Below are 17594 nucleotides of genomic sequence, written 5' to 3' on the forward strand. Positions count from 1 at the left end.
CACAGCTCCATATTTAGGTCTTGAGTAGTTCGCAGCTACAGTAGTGGCCAGCTGCTAGGACGAAAGGTTTTCCCCCTGCTGTTCCCCGAAAGTCAGAAAGCACACAGACGGGTTGTATGTGTGCGCTGTGGCCCTCCTTCACTCGTAAACACACACCACCCACACTTGTCCTGAAAACAGGCGACGAAGCAAGGGCGTTTTGTTAGGCAGCTGGCCCATTCTATACTAAAGGATCAGTTCACTGTGAGTGTATCATTAACTGAAGTGAGGCCTGCTCCATCTACCATTCACACCTAAACACTGAAAAGGAAATGGCTTCAATGTTGCTGGCGATAACTCCATAGCAGTTACAGTATCCACGGGAAAGAACCTAAGAGACATAATGAATACAGTTGCTAAATCACCAACAAAAGGAAGCAGCATGATGGAGTAATGGGAGGTTTAGGATGAGAGACAGCTGTGGCAACCAAAGTACTATTCTCTTGAGCTTTAAGCAATGGAATGGTAAGTATACGTTTCTCATGGACTCAAAGAAAACTTTAAAAAGTTTGAAGACACCCAGAATTAGTCATGGCCTATTCGGAAAAAAAGGCAAGGTAACAGGAGGAGCAGGGATTTTGTTTGATGTCAGTGAACAATGGTTTACTCACAGAGCCCTTTTCAGTGTTCTGGCTCTGTTCACTGCACTTCCGAGCAACCGCAAATTATTACTGACTCAGTACAAGCAAGGCTTTACGTTACAATGAATAACTTTTAGGCAATAATTTTCCACTTTGAAAGTATTAACAAACATGGCAGTATTTGGCAAGTTAAAACAGAACTCTGCACCGTCGCCTGAAGTTGGGGTCAACCACACAGGAAAAGACCACCAGGACAGCTGAGGGGGGCTGAAAGGGATTCATTTATTATGCTATTAAATTAAGGCTGAGATAGCCAGGACCCTGGAAGCGTTAACAAAGCCCTGCACACAGCGAAACCTTGTGTCACCTCCTGCTCACATCACTCAGCTCTTCAAGTGTAACAGCTGCTTCCTTCCTCACATAGCAATATCCTCACTCATTCACACTGATGGCTTAACTGTCCCACATAACATGTTGAGATTACTGGATTTCCTAAGAAGTGAGATGCGTTTTGATTTTGAATAACTTAATTGTTATCAAATATTTGTTTGAGGACACCCACTTATCACATGGGATTGAGGGGATTAAAGCGAATTAAAGGAACAAGCAAAACATAATGATCTAGTGAGAAGCTTTTAGTTTTATCTAAGATCTTTTACTTGTTTTTCTCTGAATCTGACCATAATAGGATTCAACAGCTGCTCCTTCCGTAACACATTAGCACATATAAAAGGCAATAACTCATGCTCTGCATAGTCATTGTCAAAAAGCAATGAATTACTGACATATTAGGGTGCTGATTTATGTTTCATGAGTCAAACATCACTCATCTTTTGATAGATTTACTTCACAGGTTGTGAAGTTGAAGGAAAAGCATATGGTTGTAGAAGCTTTGCTCAGGTATACATATAAAGCAGTACCCAATATAATTGCAAAACACATGCCCAGACTTAAATTCTTATTAAAATATGTACAATAGAATGCCAAATGAGCAACTAATACACAGAAATGTTGTCTTTGCTTTGAGGCATTACAATCACACATTAGTGTGGCTGCTTCCTTGTGTCATAATTTCTAAGAACATTACTCAAAGAAAATTTGTTTAAGCATCCTAAATTTCTTGATATTGATGTGGTGCTTCCCTTTGATTTTGGATGAATGTCCGCTGAATGTATATACTGAACGCATCGCATGCAGTGCCCCGGTTGCTCAGTGAAGATTCCGTGGGTGTTTGTTTGCTCATGACGCAAACTCTTCCATTTGCTCCAAACCATTGCAATATGCCAGATGCTGCCCACTAAAACAGAAAGGCTCTAACGATAAACAAAAACAAACTGCAGCATAACCAAGTTGATGACTGCCTCAAGAAACAACATCAAGTCTGACACACTCCCGCTGTTATGAGGTACATGATATGTCAGACAGAAAAATAAACATTTCAGATGATAAAACTGTTTTTTTAAATACTCAAGAGGAGATATATGAATGCTGGTCTTTTTTATTGCGGATGACACCAAACGTTTTTCCAGACACATAACTAATGCATGGTGGCCTTCCTTATAATAATTAGCTTCTTGCTTAATGTATCTTTTATAGTACAACAGTTAATAATACAACCATTCACTACTTACTCTGTAATGTGTACAATCCTGTGCAATATCTGACAACCATTACCTGTTTGCACTTCAATGCTTTTATTACAATTCAATACTTTATGTTTGTAATTCAATACTTTTTTGTTACAATCCAATTATTTTTTGGTGCAATTCAATGCTTTTTGTATGTATAGCAATACTTGTATATTCTATTTTTTATCTTATCATTTATCTTTTACACGGTCCACTCTTTATACTTGTTATATTTCTGCCCCTATGCTGTTGCAAACTGTAATTTTCCCATTGTGGGACAAATAAAGGTTTTTCTATTCTATTCTATTCTATTCTATTCTATTCTATTCTATTCTATTCTATTCTATTCTATTCTATTCGCTCTGCAGACCCAGGACATAATCATGGTTTTGTGGTCAAGCTCACAACCAGACTCACAAGGCCAGAGATTGTGGTGCAATCACACACCCATCTTGAAGGAAAGCCTGTCCAGACCTGGGGACTCTGGAGTATTTTGAAAAACTAAGCAGCTTGATCCACGGAACCTGACAAGCTGTTCTCCACTTATAATGGAGTGACTTCTAAATGTGAATGCCTGTTCCTCTCAGACATGACTGCTGCTGCTTACCCACAGCAATCAAGTTTGGCCTGGCCTACAGATACTCCACATTCAGTCAAGGCCACAACTAACATCCTTCAGCGTCATTAGAGATGAGTTTATGTTGTAGCTTACAGAGTAGGAGTGAGTAGGTTTTGTTTTTACTATGTGAAATAACGACTGACATAAAAGGAGTCCCGGAAGTTATTGTTTATCTTTTGCAAAGTAGTATTTACTGTAATGTTTTGCTTACGTAGAATAGATATCAGGACTTACTGGAAGAACACGCAAAAGACTGTATTTTCTGGTGTTTATTTATTTGTGTAAATCATGTTCTCTGTAACATTTAACACTGATTTAAAAACCTGACAAATAATCGCTTCTTATTCCAAGAAAAATGTTACTGAATCATAGCAAACAAATGCATGAATCATAGCATACAAATGCAGGAATCAAAGCATTTAATGCACTGAATCATGTTTTGTACTTTCACAATTGCGTGTTATCTTCTTATCTGTTTAGTAAAACTGAAAAATGTCCTGATTATGTGTTTTCCATTTGGCTTGTTTTCTGTATATTAGAGCAAATCACAACTAATCAGAAGCATGTCTTTACTTTTTTGAAGGTATGCATGCAAACATTGACATATACATTGTACACAATGCATCATCAAAAAAAAAAAATAAATAAATAACCTCCTGCTGTAGTCTGATGTGACTACTTGTAAAATGATGCTACATAAATAGAATAGAATAGAATAGAATAGAATAGAATAGAATAGAATAGAATAGAATAGAAGTTTTCGTCTTGTTAAACTGAACATGCCGTGGCACTGCACAGATGCTTGAGTGATGTTTTGTCCACTCAAGTTCAAAACTGACTGGGACATTTTGAGTTAGTTAAGCCTTTTTTGACAGTGGGACTGTGTTTGTCTTTTGGATCAGGAGTGAAAACATGTAGGTGTACATTTGCGTATATGTGTCTGTGTGGTTGGGGAAGAGGAGAGGAGGAGGAGGGACAGAATGCGTGCATGCATGTGCAAAAGTGTTGCTGGTGGGCCTCAGCATGACTGCTGAGGTTGGAGCAATCATATGTTCAGCTGTGATTTCCATCAACACATTCCTGGACGCTCACACACTCTCTCAGTGGAGCTGTGCACAGCACCCCCCAAGGATGTGACCTGCAGCCTGCAGACACATGGCTGCCTCACAAGCGCTTATCACAACACAGCAGCCTGTAGGATAATGGGAGGCCTTAATCTGAAGCCACGTGGAGCCAAGCAAACTTTGAATAGTGTTGCTCCTTCATGCTGGCCTTATAGAAAACAGTCAATGATATACTACACCATTCTGCAGAAGGCCAGCAGGTCTCACCATGCCAGACTGATTACAGGGTAGAGGTCAGAGCACATGGACAACAAATGGTCCTTGGGCATCTACACTGGGGGTTGGGTATATAAAGCTGAAAACACTACTTGTGAAAGGCCAGAAACTATTACAGTGATTGCTTAAAAGACATACAATATTTCAAACCTTCACACATGCTGTATACTGTTATGTGTTTTGTCACAATGCCGAAGTTGGCAATATACAAACAATAAAACATGGAAGAAAGTCTTGTAAACCTGGAAAAGAACGTAAAAATTGCTGATTGATCTTGTGTCTTAAAACTCCCACGCAGCTAAAATGGAGCCAAAGCAGCCAAAGAAATGGAGAGAGTACCAAATGGGTCTTAAGGCTGAAACACAACAACAACTTAAAGATTCAACTCAGCAGAACATCCGACCATCTGTGCAGAATAATTATAAAGTAACTGGCACTCAATCAGTGTGTGTTTCTCTTCTACTGGTCCGACAGAAAGACACAATAAAATCCTCACACAAGTCCAATCAGTCAATGTTACTGGCAAACTGCATGGCTGGCATGAAGCCACAATGTACTACATGCCTTAGACTGCATAAAGGGCTTACTCTGAGGAAGGTTCAGCCCTTAACACACTGCTAGTTTTTCCTAACCTGAGGCAGTTTGTACACCATGCTTCACAACCCGAAGTGGCATGCAACATCCATGTAGCTTCTACAAAGACCGACATGATTTGGCCAGAATAATGAACATCTGTTAGCAGTATTGACAAAAAGGGCTTACATGTTTTGAATATCAAGAGAAATAATTCTTGGTTTTGTTGTAAACAAGCTATCACTTTTAAATAATGGAAATGTTTCGGCAGCTCCTATATAATCACACCTTAATGGCGACATGTCGGCTGATCCAGAGAAAGTAAAAAGCAAATAAATAAATAATTTTAAAATATATATATATATATATTATTAAAAAGCAGCAGCACCACTACCACAACCCCCCACCCACTGTGCACCAATGAGCTAACCAGTGACTGGCACTGTGCAGGAGTCTGTGTGAGCTTCTAAGCTCGGCTGTGGTGGCCTGTATTCACCATGTGGTGGAGCTGAGTGCTGGTTCCCAAAGACTGCATTCACCAGAACAGATAGCAAGCAGCTACAACCATGTGCTACTCTGTCACCGAATGTGAGGGCTGCAGTGATGCTCCTGTGCAGAGCTGCTGTTTGACTCCGCTATCTTCAATCTTACATTTTACTTTCTGTCTGTGCATGTTAGTATGACAGCTGATCATTTTTCTTCGGGACATCACTTTGATAAAGCACGTCCAAGCAGTGTTCGCATGTTTACATGTAAGATACTGTCAGTGTTGCCACACAAGCAGAGAAAACCACGCTCTTGAATGTAGACATCAGATAGAACATGAAGGTGCCTTGGACAAAGCTAGCAAACAACAACTGCGTTATAAAATGGGTGTGAAACTCTCCTCTGCAACACGGCGGGCTCATGTCTTCCTCCTCTTCAAACTTTTCAGTCTTCCTCCCTCCCTCCCTCCCTCCCTCCCTCCTTCACTCACTGTCTGTCTCCTTTCCCTCTGGCTCCATTTCCTTCTAGCTCTTTCATCTATTGTCTTTGTCTGCTTTCTGGCATGCATTCCCTCATTTTGTATTTGTATTTTCACCCTTTATCTGCACTCTCTTCTTCTTTCTCTTTGCTCTCTCCGTCCATCTGCACCCCTCCTTTTACTCTCCCTCCCTAGAAGGCACACACACACAGATAATGCTGCAGCTACACGCTGCTTCTGCAACATAGTAGACAGGCACACTCCACTGCAGCCTTTTAACACAATTGCTATTTCTCTTATGACCATAAGAAGGAAAGCATCGGTTGGTCTAAATAAAAAAAAACCTCACATGTCCCCTCGATCCAAAACAGAACATTTCATTCAAACTGGTTATCTTAAGTGAAATATAACCCACAAATGCAAAGTGTCTTTTTTCTTAACATCTGCTGATTTCAGGCTTTCACATGCAGACGCACTATTTGCTGTTGACGTGTGTATTTTCAGAGAAGCCCTCCCCCTGCCTATGGACATATCACCCCTGATTCGTCCCGTCTTGCCTTCTTCCCTGAAGCATGACAAAACTAGGCGTGCTGTTGTAAGACAATGGGACTTTTTTATTGAACGGTGAGCAAAAACACATTCACAAATACACAAACAACACACTAGCAGAGACATCTAGTGATCGTGGCACATGAAACGAAACACAGTGATGCCATTGTTGGAGCATCCAGGAGTGATTTAAGGAAATGACAGGGCTGAAAGATAACCACACGAAGAACAAACAGAAATGCATTTATGCAAAAATGTGCAACAGTGGATGAGATCCAAGACAATGGGGATGACTACAGTGATGTGCTTTAGCATTAGCTTGGATACCTGGCATTCGATGTACAGTATATGACCATATGTAGGGATATCATGCTGTGACATCATCACTTGTGAGTACTGCAAGTGAAAACATTGTGTAGTGTATCGTATCATTAAAGAGTCATGTTGTATCTATCGTGTATCTCAGTCAACATGTTCATTGCTTGTAACGTTATATTTTCTTTGATATTGTTGCTAAGATCATCATATATAGTTTCATGGGCCAGCAAGCACATGTTCATAAGCTTACATTAAAGACTCAAACAGGTGCAACCACCAGGGGTTAACCTATTTTATTTTTAATTGCCATTAAATGCAACACAATGATTACCGTTCATGATATTAATGTTTCATAAATGTTAGCACAGTATGCCTTGGAATCGTGCATCGCTGACCTTTTAAATATTGCATGAGCAAAAAGAAACATAACACTGCAGTGGAACAAAGCTAAGTGTCATAACAGGCACACAGTTATAGTCACACAATTTGGCTATAAAACTTAACTGAGTTTTTGAATGTCAGAAAATAAAAGGAGGCAATATGCAGGCCCATTTGAATACAAGATGGATGACTTCTTTTGTGCACAACTGTTTGCTGGAAATCAAACATGTTAGAACCCCTGAGAATCTCTGTGTTTCCAAACACAATGGCTCTTTTCTTCATCTGAAAAGAGCCGCCACTACTCTAATAACGCAGCTCAGCTTAAGACTGCTTGCTGTAAACAATGGCATTAAAAGGTGGTTTTGACAAATGAAAAAAAATAAAAAATAAAGGGGGGGGGGGGGGGGGGGGGGGGGGGTTAGTGATTACTGTGCCTGAATGTGCAGAAGTGGACACTGAGCGATGGCTAAACTCCTGTCTGTCCACTAATCCTCAGCAGCTACACCTCTGCAAGTGTAGAATGGACAGAGAAATCACCTTCCTGTCAAGGTCAACAATGTATGTATCATGTCAACTAAGACATGGTTCAATTACAAGAGCATAGATGCAAATGGGTCATCATTCACAAAAACTTTAAATAAAGAACATCTCCAACTGCATAACTGTTCTTTCTCTAAACAACATTAAAGCCATTATTCAGTTATCTACACTTAGAGCTGCCAGGTAGTTTACTAGCAGCATGAAGTTGCATTTCCTCAAGCACATCAAGCAGTTTCTGACTTTTAAGTGCCAGACAACCTGTAGTATGACTCTCTGACAGGCCAGCATCAGATAAGATCAAGTCCTTTCTTTAAAAAGGGTTCAAGCCACATGAATCATATCAGCTCTGTAAGGTCCTGTAAACGTTTCACACTGGCTCCATCCACTCAGGCAACAAGCCACCCACAGCAGCCACAAACCCACTACCCGCACTGTTTGGATCAAACACAAACTCACCACCCTGCCAAATGGAAGCAGCTGTTATCAAAACTCTTTCTTCTGCTACAGTATTTTGCACAAATCTACAATGCATGCACATGGCCACTGAGCAGGCTATGAGCAGGATTCTATCACCCACTCTAAAGACACTTTTACATTTTGTCAAGCTATGTTTTAGATTTTGATCTTACAGTCATCTCCTTTTGTTATGTGTTAGTAAGGGTCAAAGGACCTGTGCAGTGTTGTTTTGTGGAATTTGAAAAACTGCAGTGAATGACAAACTGCGATAATACGGCAAGCACTGCATTTAAATTCCATTCAACTCCAAGTAAAATGAAGAGTTCTACTAATAAATGGGCCAAAACCACACGTGTGGACAGTTGTTCTTCAAGCATGTTAGCACTGTGACATGCCTGTTTGTGACGGCTCCTTTGGATCTCTCAATTGGCAAGAGAACAGTCATAACAACAACAATGCCATTACATCTGTGCCACTTCACTTGTTGCTTAGGAGTTGGTACTCACTGCTTTGGACGTTTACAGTGCCAGTGGAGTTGTCCTTTCCCAGTTGGTTCTCCACCACACATGTGTAATTCCCAGAATCATCCAGTTTTGCTTTGTTGATCTGGACTCTGGAGTTTTTCCTGTGGGTGACAACACTCACACAGCTGAGTCAGGGGAATCAGGGCAGGGAGGAAATAGCAACTAGTGGAAGCATAGGGAACAGAAAGACAGACAACAGAGCAAGCAGCAGCAAACTCTAGTCTGATTTACGCTAATAATAATAACAATGTATAGGATAGACTTGTATAACTCCTTATGTGTCCCTACATTACTACTACTACTGTGCTATTTGTTTGATTGTTTTTGGACTATTTCCTACCAAAAATATATTATCCAGAGCTCAAATTCAATCACTATGTCATAAAATATTAAAAATAATTTTACCTGTTTTAATTTTTAAAGGAAAGTTGGCCATCTTGGGAAAACATAAGTGTTGATGGTATATACATATATCCATAGAACTAAATTACAACAAGCTTAAATGTAATGCAGGAACAGAAGCTGAGACTAAGTTGACTGGTGTAACATTAGCCCCCTGTGGCATTGCATGAAGCTTGGAAGGTTGGTGACAACAGTTAACTTTTCATTCATTGAAATCATCTCTGCATTACAGTCATTTTACTCAATAACAGAATAAGCTTTTTACAATTTCAAACACTAAATAAAAACTACATTAGCCTAATCTACTCATAATACCAACCATGCTTCACCTTTGGAGCAGCTCTTTTCAACTTATTCTGTTTGAGTTAGGTTTACAGGACATGGGTGATTTGTACTCACTGGCTGTTCCTTATTTTGACTTTTTTGCTTTTCTTCAGCTCGTTGCCATCTTTGAACCATGTGTAGGTAGGGAGAGGGTTTCCTGTGGCCTCACACTTAACTGTGAGCTTGCGTCCCTCATCCACTATTATTGGATTCTTCATCGGTTTTAACTTTGGAGCTGCAGCTGAGAAGAAATAGAGAGAAAAATGTCAGTATATAGACACAAACTTGATTATGGCTTGGTTTCTGCATGGTCGTGTGTTTTAGGAGACAATAAAGAAAAACAGAGAGGCACTAAAAGAACCAATCATCAGCTCAGTAGACTGAGCCAACAAGTCTCTCATGTGACCTCCAGATGTTGTCACTAGGGACATTATCAGCTTTGCCTCAGACTAATAAACATGCTGATTTGCACTCAGGCTTTGCTTCTATGAAACACCTGAAGCAATATTAGGAAAGATCCACCAGCTGATGAAGAAAATCTGCAACCACAAACTCATGCACGGCAAGCTAAGCTATAAGAAAAGACGGGACGTTGTGATGCCATAACAAGCAGTTTGCTGTGATGATGAGAACAAAAAGTTAAATGCTTCAATAATAACTTTCATAAATTAGAATTTCTAACAACTCACTGACTTTCTGAAGCTATCATACCCCCCTCAGAAAATAAATATTTTAATTGAAACATGAAAATGATCTCGGTCCAAACATACACACACATACAACACACACTCACACAAACACTTGCCAGCTGACAGCTGCACACATGTTTAGGAGAAGAGTCATTCGAGGCGGAGCAAGAGAAAAGGGGTGAGCAAGGGTCAGCCACGGGCTGGCCAAGACAACCCCCCTCAATAAACACATACAAACACACACACTAAGACAGACACACACACACAAACACACTCTTGTTTTCCATCTGTATCATTTACAATTTCATGCATATGCTGAACTGAGTTGTGCTGCAAATTCCAACTGTTTGCTGCACATCACCTCTAAAGGATGACAGCTTCATGCAGACAAACAAAGCATGACAAGCAAGATGAAGTACACACAGGTAATGACATCAATTAAATGCTGAAAGAGCAGTGCATTAAAATTATCCCCTGTCGTCCTCTTTTTGGAGAGTGTCCTACTTCACTGACCTGACAAAGGCGACACGTCTGCATAGAAAGAAAAACTCTATTGATGTTGCAGTATTCGTGTTTTTTTTTTTGTGTGTGTGTGGATTTAAGTAGACAGTGGTGACAGATTCGGGCTACTGTTTGGTTTGCATCGATGACAACACGAGTTTGACACTGCTAAGAGAGTTGCAAAAACATGTACATTGGTTATTATGAAGTATAAACTGATACAAACCCAACTTACAGTTTAAGCCAGAAGTATTCCCATAAAAAAAGCCAGCAGCCCTTTCTTAGGCTGTGTAAGCCTGGCAGATGTGAATATTAAGGAGCTCTTTCTATGCCAAGCTTGTGAGTGTGCCCTGTATTTGATAGTGTATCTTCGGTGTATCATACACTCTACATCCTACACTGAAGCTTTTCTCTGCCTCCTCTGGTCACTTGGCACTTAAACTCCAGATAGGAGCGAGAGGTCACAGCTCCCAGTTCCAGCCATGGATCTCTTTGATAACAGGCAATGAATGGCTGCTGGGGCACCATTGATGAAATTTACACAGTGCAGATAAAGTTAGCCATCATTTATCCTGTAGGCAAGGATGCACACAGCGTTTCTCACCCTGTCTCTGAAGACATAATAAACATCATGCATTGAAATCAGATCAATGGTAAAACAACTATTTTTGGTTCAATAACAGCCATTTGATGCTAAAATTACTCTGCTCATTGTAAGACAGGCGACTTTTATCTGTGCACGGCATTCTGCTGGAAGACGTGAGTGACGATATACATGGCAGACAAAAGACTCTAATGAGGCAGATGTGCAGTCGCAATGTGGGACATTGTAGCTTTAATAGGCTTCCACCCTTAAGATGCATGCATTTGCAATTGATTCAATGTTACACGCACAAGAGCTTGGGAAAGTAAAACACTCATTTATACAGCGAGGCATTTTTTTTTTTTTTTTTTTTTTGCTGAAAGTGATGTCATCACACAGTCTAAAATGAGTAATACCGTAAGTAAACTTTGCAAGTGGTTTATCAGCAGCCCTCAACAAAATCATACAATGAGCATGAGATAGATTCCAGTTGGTCCAGATGTGCTTCATTAAAGGATTTGTTATTTAACAAATGTAATGTAATATATGCGGCTTGAGATCTAATGAATAATGGATATTGGACTCCCAAATCTTCACATTACACGAATAATTGGAAAATCACCAATAGTGCATCAGCTGTACATGTAAATAACTACATGGCTTACTGATTAATACAACATGCTCATCCATCTTGTTTGACCACCACCTTTCTATGACACTGTCATAAACTTCCACTTCCACTACTTGGAAACAAATTACAAAATCAGTGGCTTCTACTGTTTCTAATGACTAACAACACTTACAGAACTTACAAAACTGTATGAGCTCTTGCTTCCAGGTCTGCATAATTGATCTACTGTACAAGATTTACATACAATCTCTGACAGACACAGGCCAGCACTCTGCCCCGGGAAAAAGTCTTGTCAGTCACAGTTAGAGAACAGCAGAATAAGGTCGCACCATATAGAAAAATATTTAGTTCTCTGTCTGTCCTTGCCAAGCAAATTAAACAAGCCCTGTCCTTGACTGGAGGAGTTACAGAAACACAAGACTGGGCTTCTAATCAACACAGAAAGCCAGATGTGTAAGGAGATCTCATCTACAACATACAGCTTCAATGAAGACACAGGAATCTATCGCACATTGTAGGGCTGAGATACATTTAATGGTAACATGAAACCATATAACAATAATTGTCCTTATTCAATAATGTGTGTTTTTCCAGTTGTTTTATGTTTGTTTCTAATAACCATAAGCTTCTTGGTCAGTGATATCACAATATCACAAGTTATCACAAGTTTGAAAAAAAAAGAAGAAAATTAATCATGAGATGCAACTTATGTGCAGTGCAATAAAATGTACGTCACATGTTAATTTTACTGATTGAAATTAATGTTTTAGAAAAAGAAAACACCGAGTTGATCTCAGTGAAAATTATTTCTCGGAGACAAGTGGTATGCTCATTTTCCAGTACCACAGTGAAAGAAGTGTCAGGCAGTAATGATAAACCCTTGCCTCAACAACAGCCTGATTCTCTCTTTTTGAAGCACAGGGGCAGCTGCAGACATGGACTATAAAAACCCAATTTGAGAATAGAAGCATATCCGGCGTTTCAACAGTTCATGCCTTGGGTAATGGTTGGAAACCTTAGCCCAGAAGGCTGTTCAAAAACAAAAGTTGGTTGATGAATTAACAATGCATTGGTCCTCTTATTGAGTTAACATTTCTGTTTTACTTCCAGGAGCTTAGAAAAGGAATCTGAGGCATGCCTTTGTGTTTCCTCCCTAGACAAAGTATCGCTGATTACTCTGGTGTTATGTCACTTCACTGCATGCCGGCAAAAGACAAATTACATGGTGAGGCAGCCAGAGAAATGGCTTTTGCATGTGGGAATTGTCTTCAGACGCTACACACTAGCCACTGTAACACAACATCTGTTCAAAGATATCATTTCAGCAGTCAACCACCACAACCAATACACTTCTACCAAATAATTATCTGCCACATTGTTTATATATGACTCAATACTCTCATGTTACCAGCATTGCAAGTTAAACTTTAATTGTTCTGACCAATTTCAACTACCAGACACATTACCAAAAATTCTATTTTGCTGATTCTATTCAAGTCAAATTTTACAATGTTAGTAAATTACTCGCACCACTGACACTTGATTTAACTAGTCAGGGTTACTGCTTCCATCAAGTAATGATTTTTATTTCATTGCCTTTGGTTGAAGAATGAGTGGACCAAAACCACATTTGTTTCAATAGAGTACGTTGTTTCGATACAGAGTTCAAAGGACAGTTCAAAGTGATAGTTAACCAGCCACTAAGAGCCAGCCACTTCCACTTGAAGAGGTTGTCCATCATTAATGCTACTGTGATGGGTGTATTATTACAAAGATTTTCAGCAATTCCCATTAGAAGAAGTTCCGTTTATTTATAATCCTCAAAATCTATAATTTTGCAGCAACCAGCAAACAGTCCCTCAGTAATGCTTTAGATTTAGACAAATATACAAAGATATGCACAATATTAGACCCATGCTCTGTTCTAACAGATCAGTAACAGATATAAACTGTCACTGCTGTCACTGTAGTGTTGAATGTCTAAACTGTGCTCCAAAAAGCTGGATGCAAATACTCTATAAAATGGTAATTTCCTTAACATTTGCCTGCAGCTACATGATTTGCAAAGCAAAAAAAAGTTAATTCAATAAGACAGTCAGACCTGTACCGTGAAAGATCTGTCAATACACCTGAGTGTACAGTTCTGACTAGCGTTTACCTACTTTCATCCCTTCATTGGCAGGCCTTTGAATCTGTGCTTGACTGAATTCACTTATTCATCTGGCACTATGTCATTAAAAACGGCTCCTTACAAACAAGTTCGAATCAGTCCAAATATCCAATCAGTGACATAGACAACTTTGTCAAGCTGTTGTTAACATAAAATGATTCAGGCGGATACGTTGATATCTAGTACTTGGTTAGGGAACTCCCCTTCTCTTCCCCAATGTAAAACGGTTCGAGGCAATGCCAGACTCAAAACAAAAACTAGTTGCAATTCTGGAAATGTGTTGAGAGTTTGTTGGGTCCTTCTGGCTCTTGACTCTACCAATGTAACCTATAACTCATATACACTATGTCTGAAATGAGGACAAACATTAGAAGGGGCCAGTGAAGAAAGAAAGAAAGAAAGAAAGAAAGAAAGAAAGAAAGAAAGAAAGAAAGAAAGAAAGAAAGAAAGATAGGAATGTTTTTTTTTTTTTTGTCTGCATTTGTCTGCATAGTTGAACACCACAGGGTGTCAACATTATATGAGGTTGATGCAGTTATGTTCTTGCAGCTGAAAGCTTTATTACTTCAGTGCGTGAGTGTGACCATCACCAGCCCTCCCTGAGAACTGTCCTGTTGATCTTTATTGAGTGTAGTGACCTTGTGTGGCAGGGAGGGCAGTGCTACACCTCAGTGGATAGAGGGGGGGAACAAAGGAAAGAAAAGATGTAGAAGGATGGACAGTGGAGGAGATACATGTGGTGCTAGTAGGAACTAGTGGAGTGCAGGGTTCTGTGCTTCCCAAGTCACCTCACTCAAGTATGACTTGGTACAGTCATCTCTGGAGAGATGAGAGAGTCCAGGGGGGGTAAGGGTGTCCCAATGGAAGGAGAGAAGTCTGCCATAGGGCACGTAGTGATAGAGTGAAAACAATAATCCAGCCCAGGAATGTTTTTCTACAGTTGGTCAGACATGAATAACAGTTGTAGAGAGCAAGAGATGGGCTACCCTTGTTATTCTATTTCTGCTTGACAGCCATTGTCATTTATATAAACACTACATCTGCAATTCTTCAAAACAGGACTACTGACTGACATATATTAAAGAGTGCTATCATAGTACTGCTGCCACTGTATGTGACTACGAGTGATAAATGTAGAAAGTTTGCAAAAATATTTAAATGTTTCATCTTAAGATTGGCTTCAAATAAAAGTTTACAACAGTAAGTCTCTCAGCACTTTCCTTGAGATCAATCATCAAAAAGATTCACTCCTACCGATTTGAGCTGTTTTAGTAACTATTTAGTAACTTAGTAACAAACACACACACACACAAATGAAAATGAAATTATAGCAAGTTGCAAGGATATGGCACTATATGGCACTTGGGTACTGGCTGCACCCAAGAAATACAAAGAAATCAAGCAGAACCAACATGACATGTACTGTTCCAACCACGCCCCCAAAGCAGCTCATGTTACAGAACAACTAGCAGCAACACAGCGACACAAAGACAGCGAGAAAGACAGAGCGACACATAAAGAGACAGAGAAAAAGAAAATGAGAAGGAAACGACATAACACAATGGACAGATTTGTGACTGGTGTAAAGCAATATAAATCGGGCAACATGGCCTTCACTACAATGGCACAAAAAAAGTAAAAGCAAGAACATATAATTGGCATATCTGTCCCTAGGCTTTACAAGCACAATGGTCGGCCAAGGTGAGAGACCCCAGTGTACAGTAAGAGCGACCCAGGCCAAATTCAACTACTTTATTGGTATTCACCATTTCCTCTCTTCAAAGCACTGACTCCTTGTATAGCTAGTCTTTTATTCATCATTACTCTATATTATCAAAGTGGGACTTGACAGAAAAAGTTTGGGACCCACTGTAGTAAGTCTGATCCGCTGGGCCAATCAAATTGAATGGGTGGGCATTATATGGTGACGGACAGAAGAGTAATAGTGACATGAAAGATTATGAAAGAATGACATGAAAGAACATCCAGATGTCTGTTTGTGGGTAAAACAATATATTATCGAGCTTTACCAGGCTACCTTTGGATAGCTTTTGGAGAGACAAAGGTACAATGACATCACTTAAGTTTGAGCTTTTGAGTCTTTCTAATTCTGTATCTTCAACAAGACAGACTGCAAATTTCTTGTCTTTCTTTTAAACTGGCAACACAAACAGGATAGAAATTTATTTCTCTCTTGCCATTGACAACCTTACATACAGCATAAAGAAAAAAAAAAAAAAAAAAAAAGATCCCATTTTGGGAAATGGGAAATTATTCCCTTTTCCAGTAAATGTTAGGACTGGAACTCCTAGAAACTCTAAGTAATCCTAAGAGACAAGATTTGAACTACGTTGTCTGAAGCCTCATCACTGCTTTGTTAAAAAAGCAAATATGTATGCTTAATTTTCAAATAAAACATTCTGTTACTGAATAATGCAAGCAGTTGTGTTTGAATTATTAAGGTGTGGTAGGTTAGTACATGATAAAAAAGCATCTGGCGCAAAATGGAGTCAACTCCTTGCTTCCGTAACTAATTATTGCCACCTTCACAATGCACGCAAACCCAGCCACACAGACAGGAACTTGTTGCATTTTGCCTTGGCATGAGATAAGAAGGAGGTGGAAGTATATGGATTATACCATCATCTTGAGCAAAGGAATATGTAATTATTACTTTAAAGAAGACATATTGTGTTGAATGGATGGCAAATTTGATTAACAATCTGAGTCATTTGCTTTCATATCTTACTCAGACCTGAGAAAGTTCTCCTTTTCTGATCCTGCGTATGATTCATTGGAAAAGTCATACAAATTTATGTCAACATACAGCTGCAATGCAGGCCACCTTAAAAACCAGAAACATCCATGGAAATACTCATGTAACATTGCAGTAACAGTAAGCCCTAGATAGGTAAAAAAAAAAAAAAAAAGTACATTCTGGTCCATATGCAGAATGCGTCATACAAATGACAGAGTTGTTATAGATGGAAAATGGAAAATCCTGCTGTAAGATGATTTCCTCAAAAGAAATGTAGAAAACTACATTTCTAGGGAACTCAAGAATCACAAGACAAACACTGTCTCGTTTTGATGTCATGTGTGTGATGACTGAGTGACAGTTTAACAGCCTCAGAGTGCTTGTGTTAGATTATACCGAATTATATATTGACACACCCCATCCACACAAGTATGTGTACAAATGCACCCACTCACTGTATGTTGTATAACATGTTGTTGAGATAGCGCTTTTGTGTCATTGTAAAGTAACTTATTGACTACGTTGCTCTGAGACCAGTAATGGCCAACAAACTGTCGTGTGATATCCATATCTTGGTACTTATTATTCCCATTTGGATAACTGATAAACCATATAATCAACAAAGTGATATCACTGTAACTGAAGTCAACATGTCTTTAAGTTTCAGATCAAACTTAAGTAAGAAGGCATAATTCAGCTCTAAAATTATGATGCTATTCCTACATTTTTATTTCAAATGACCCACTCTGGAATCTAAGGCCTGAAACACACACTGGTAAAGTCAGGAGTGCAGACACAACAAGCATCACCTATGAGCATGTCTTAATTTTGACCTACTTTTAAAGCTCCATTTTAAAAAGGGTGAACACATAGTTTCACACAGATAACTCATTATGCAGTCATATTTTGACATATAAATTAAAAGTTCAAAATAAGATGATTCGAGATCAAACTATTATTTGTTGGAACATACATTTAAAACCAACGTGACACATGACACTGCGTATCAGTTGATAACAGCTGC

At 39.3% G+C, this 17594-nt stretch overlaps 1 protein-coding gene across 5 annotated transcripts in view; it reads right to left on the reverse strand.

Annotated features, from left to right (window-relative positions):
• Positions 1–17594, reverse strand: part of nrg2a (neuregulin 2a) — a 66110-nt gene that overhangs the window by 27555 nt on the left and 20961 nt on the right. For all 5 annotated transcript variants that reach the window (XR_007114248.1, XM_047606127.1, XM_047606125.1 and 2 more), the window contains exons 2-3: positions 9314–9479; positions 8495–8613 (exon numbers count right to left, since the gene is read on the reverse strand). Coding sequence is in view for 4 of the 5 variants with exons in the window: in XM_047606127.1 (XP_047462083.1) it covers positions 8495–8613; positions 9314–9479 (285 nt within the window). In the remaining variant the exon portion in view is untranslated. The remainder of the gene's footprint in view (positions 1–8494; positions 8614–9313; positions 9480–17594) is intronic.

The sequence above is a fragment of the Mugil cephalus genome, chromosome 15, assembly GCF_022458985.1.
Source record: "Mugil cephalus isolate CIBA_MC_2020 chromosome 15, CIBA_Mcephalus_1.1, whole genome shotgun sequence".
Taxonomy (NCBI): domain Eukaryota; kingdom Metazoa; phylum Chordata; class Actinopteri; order Mugiliformes; family Mugilidae; genus Mugil; species Mugil cephalus.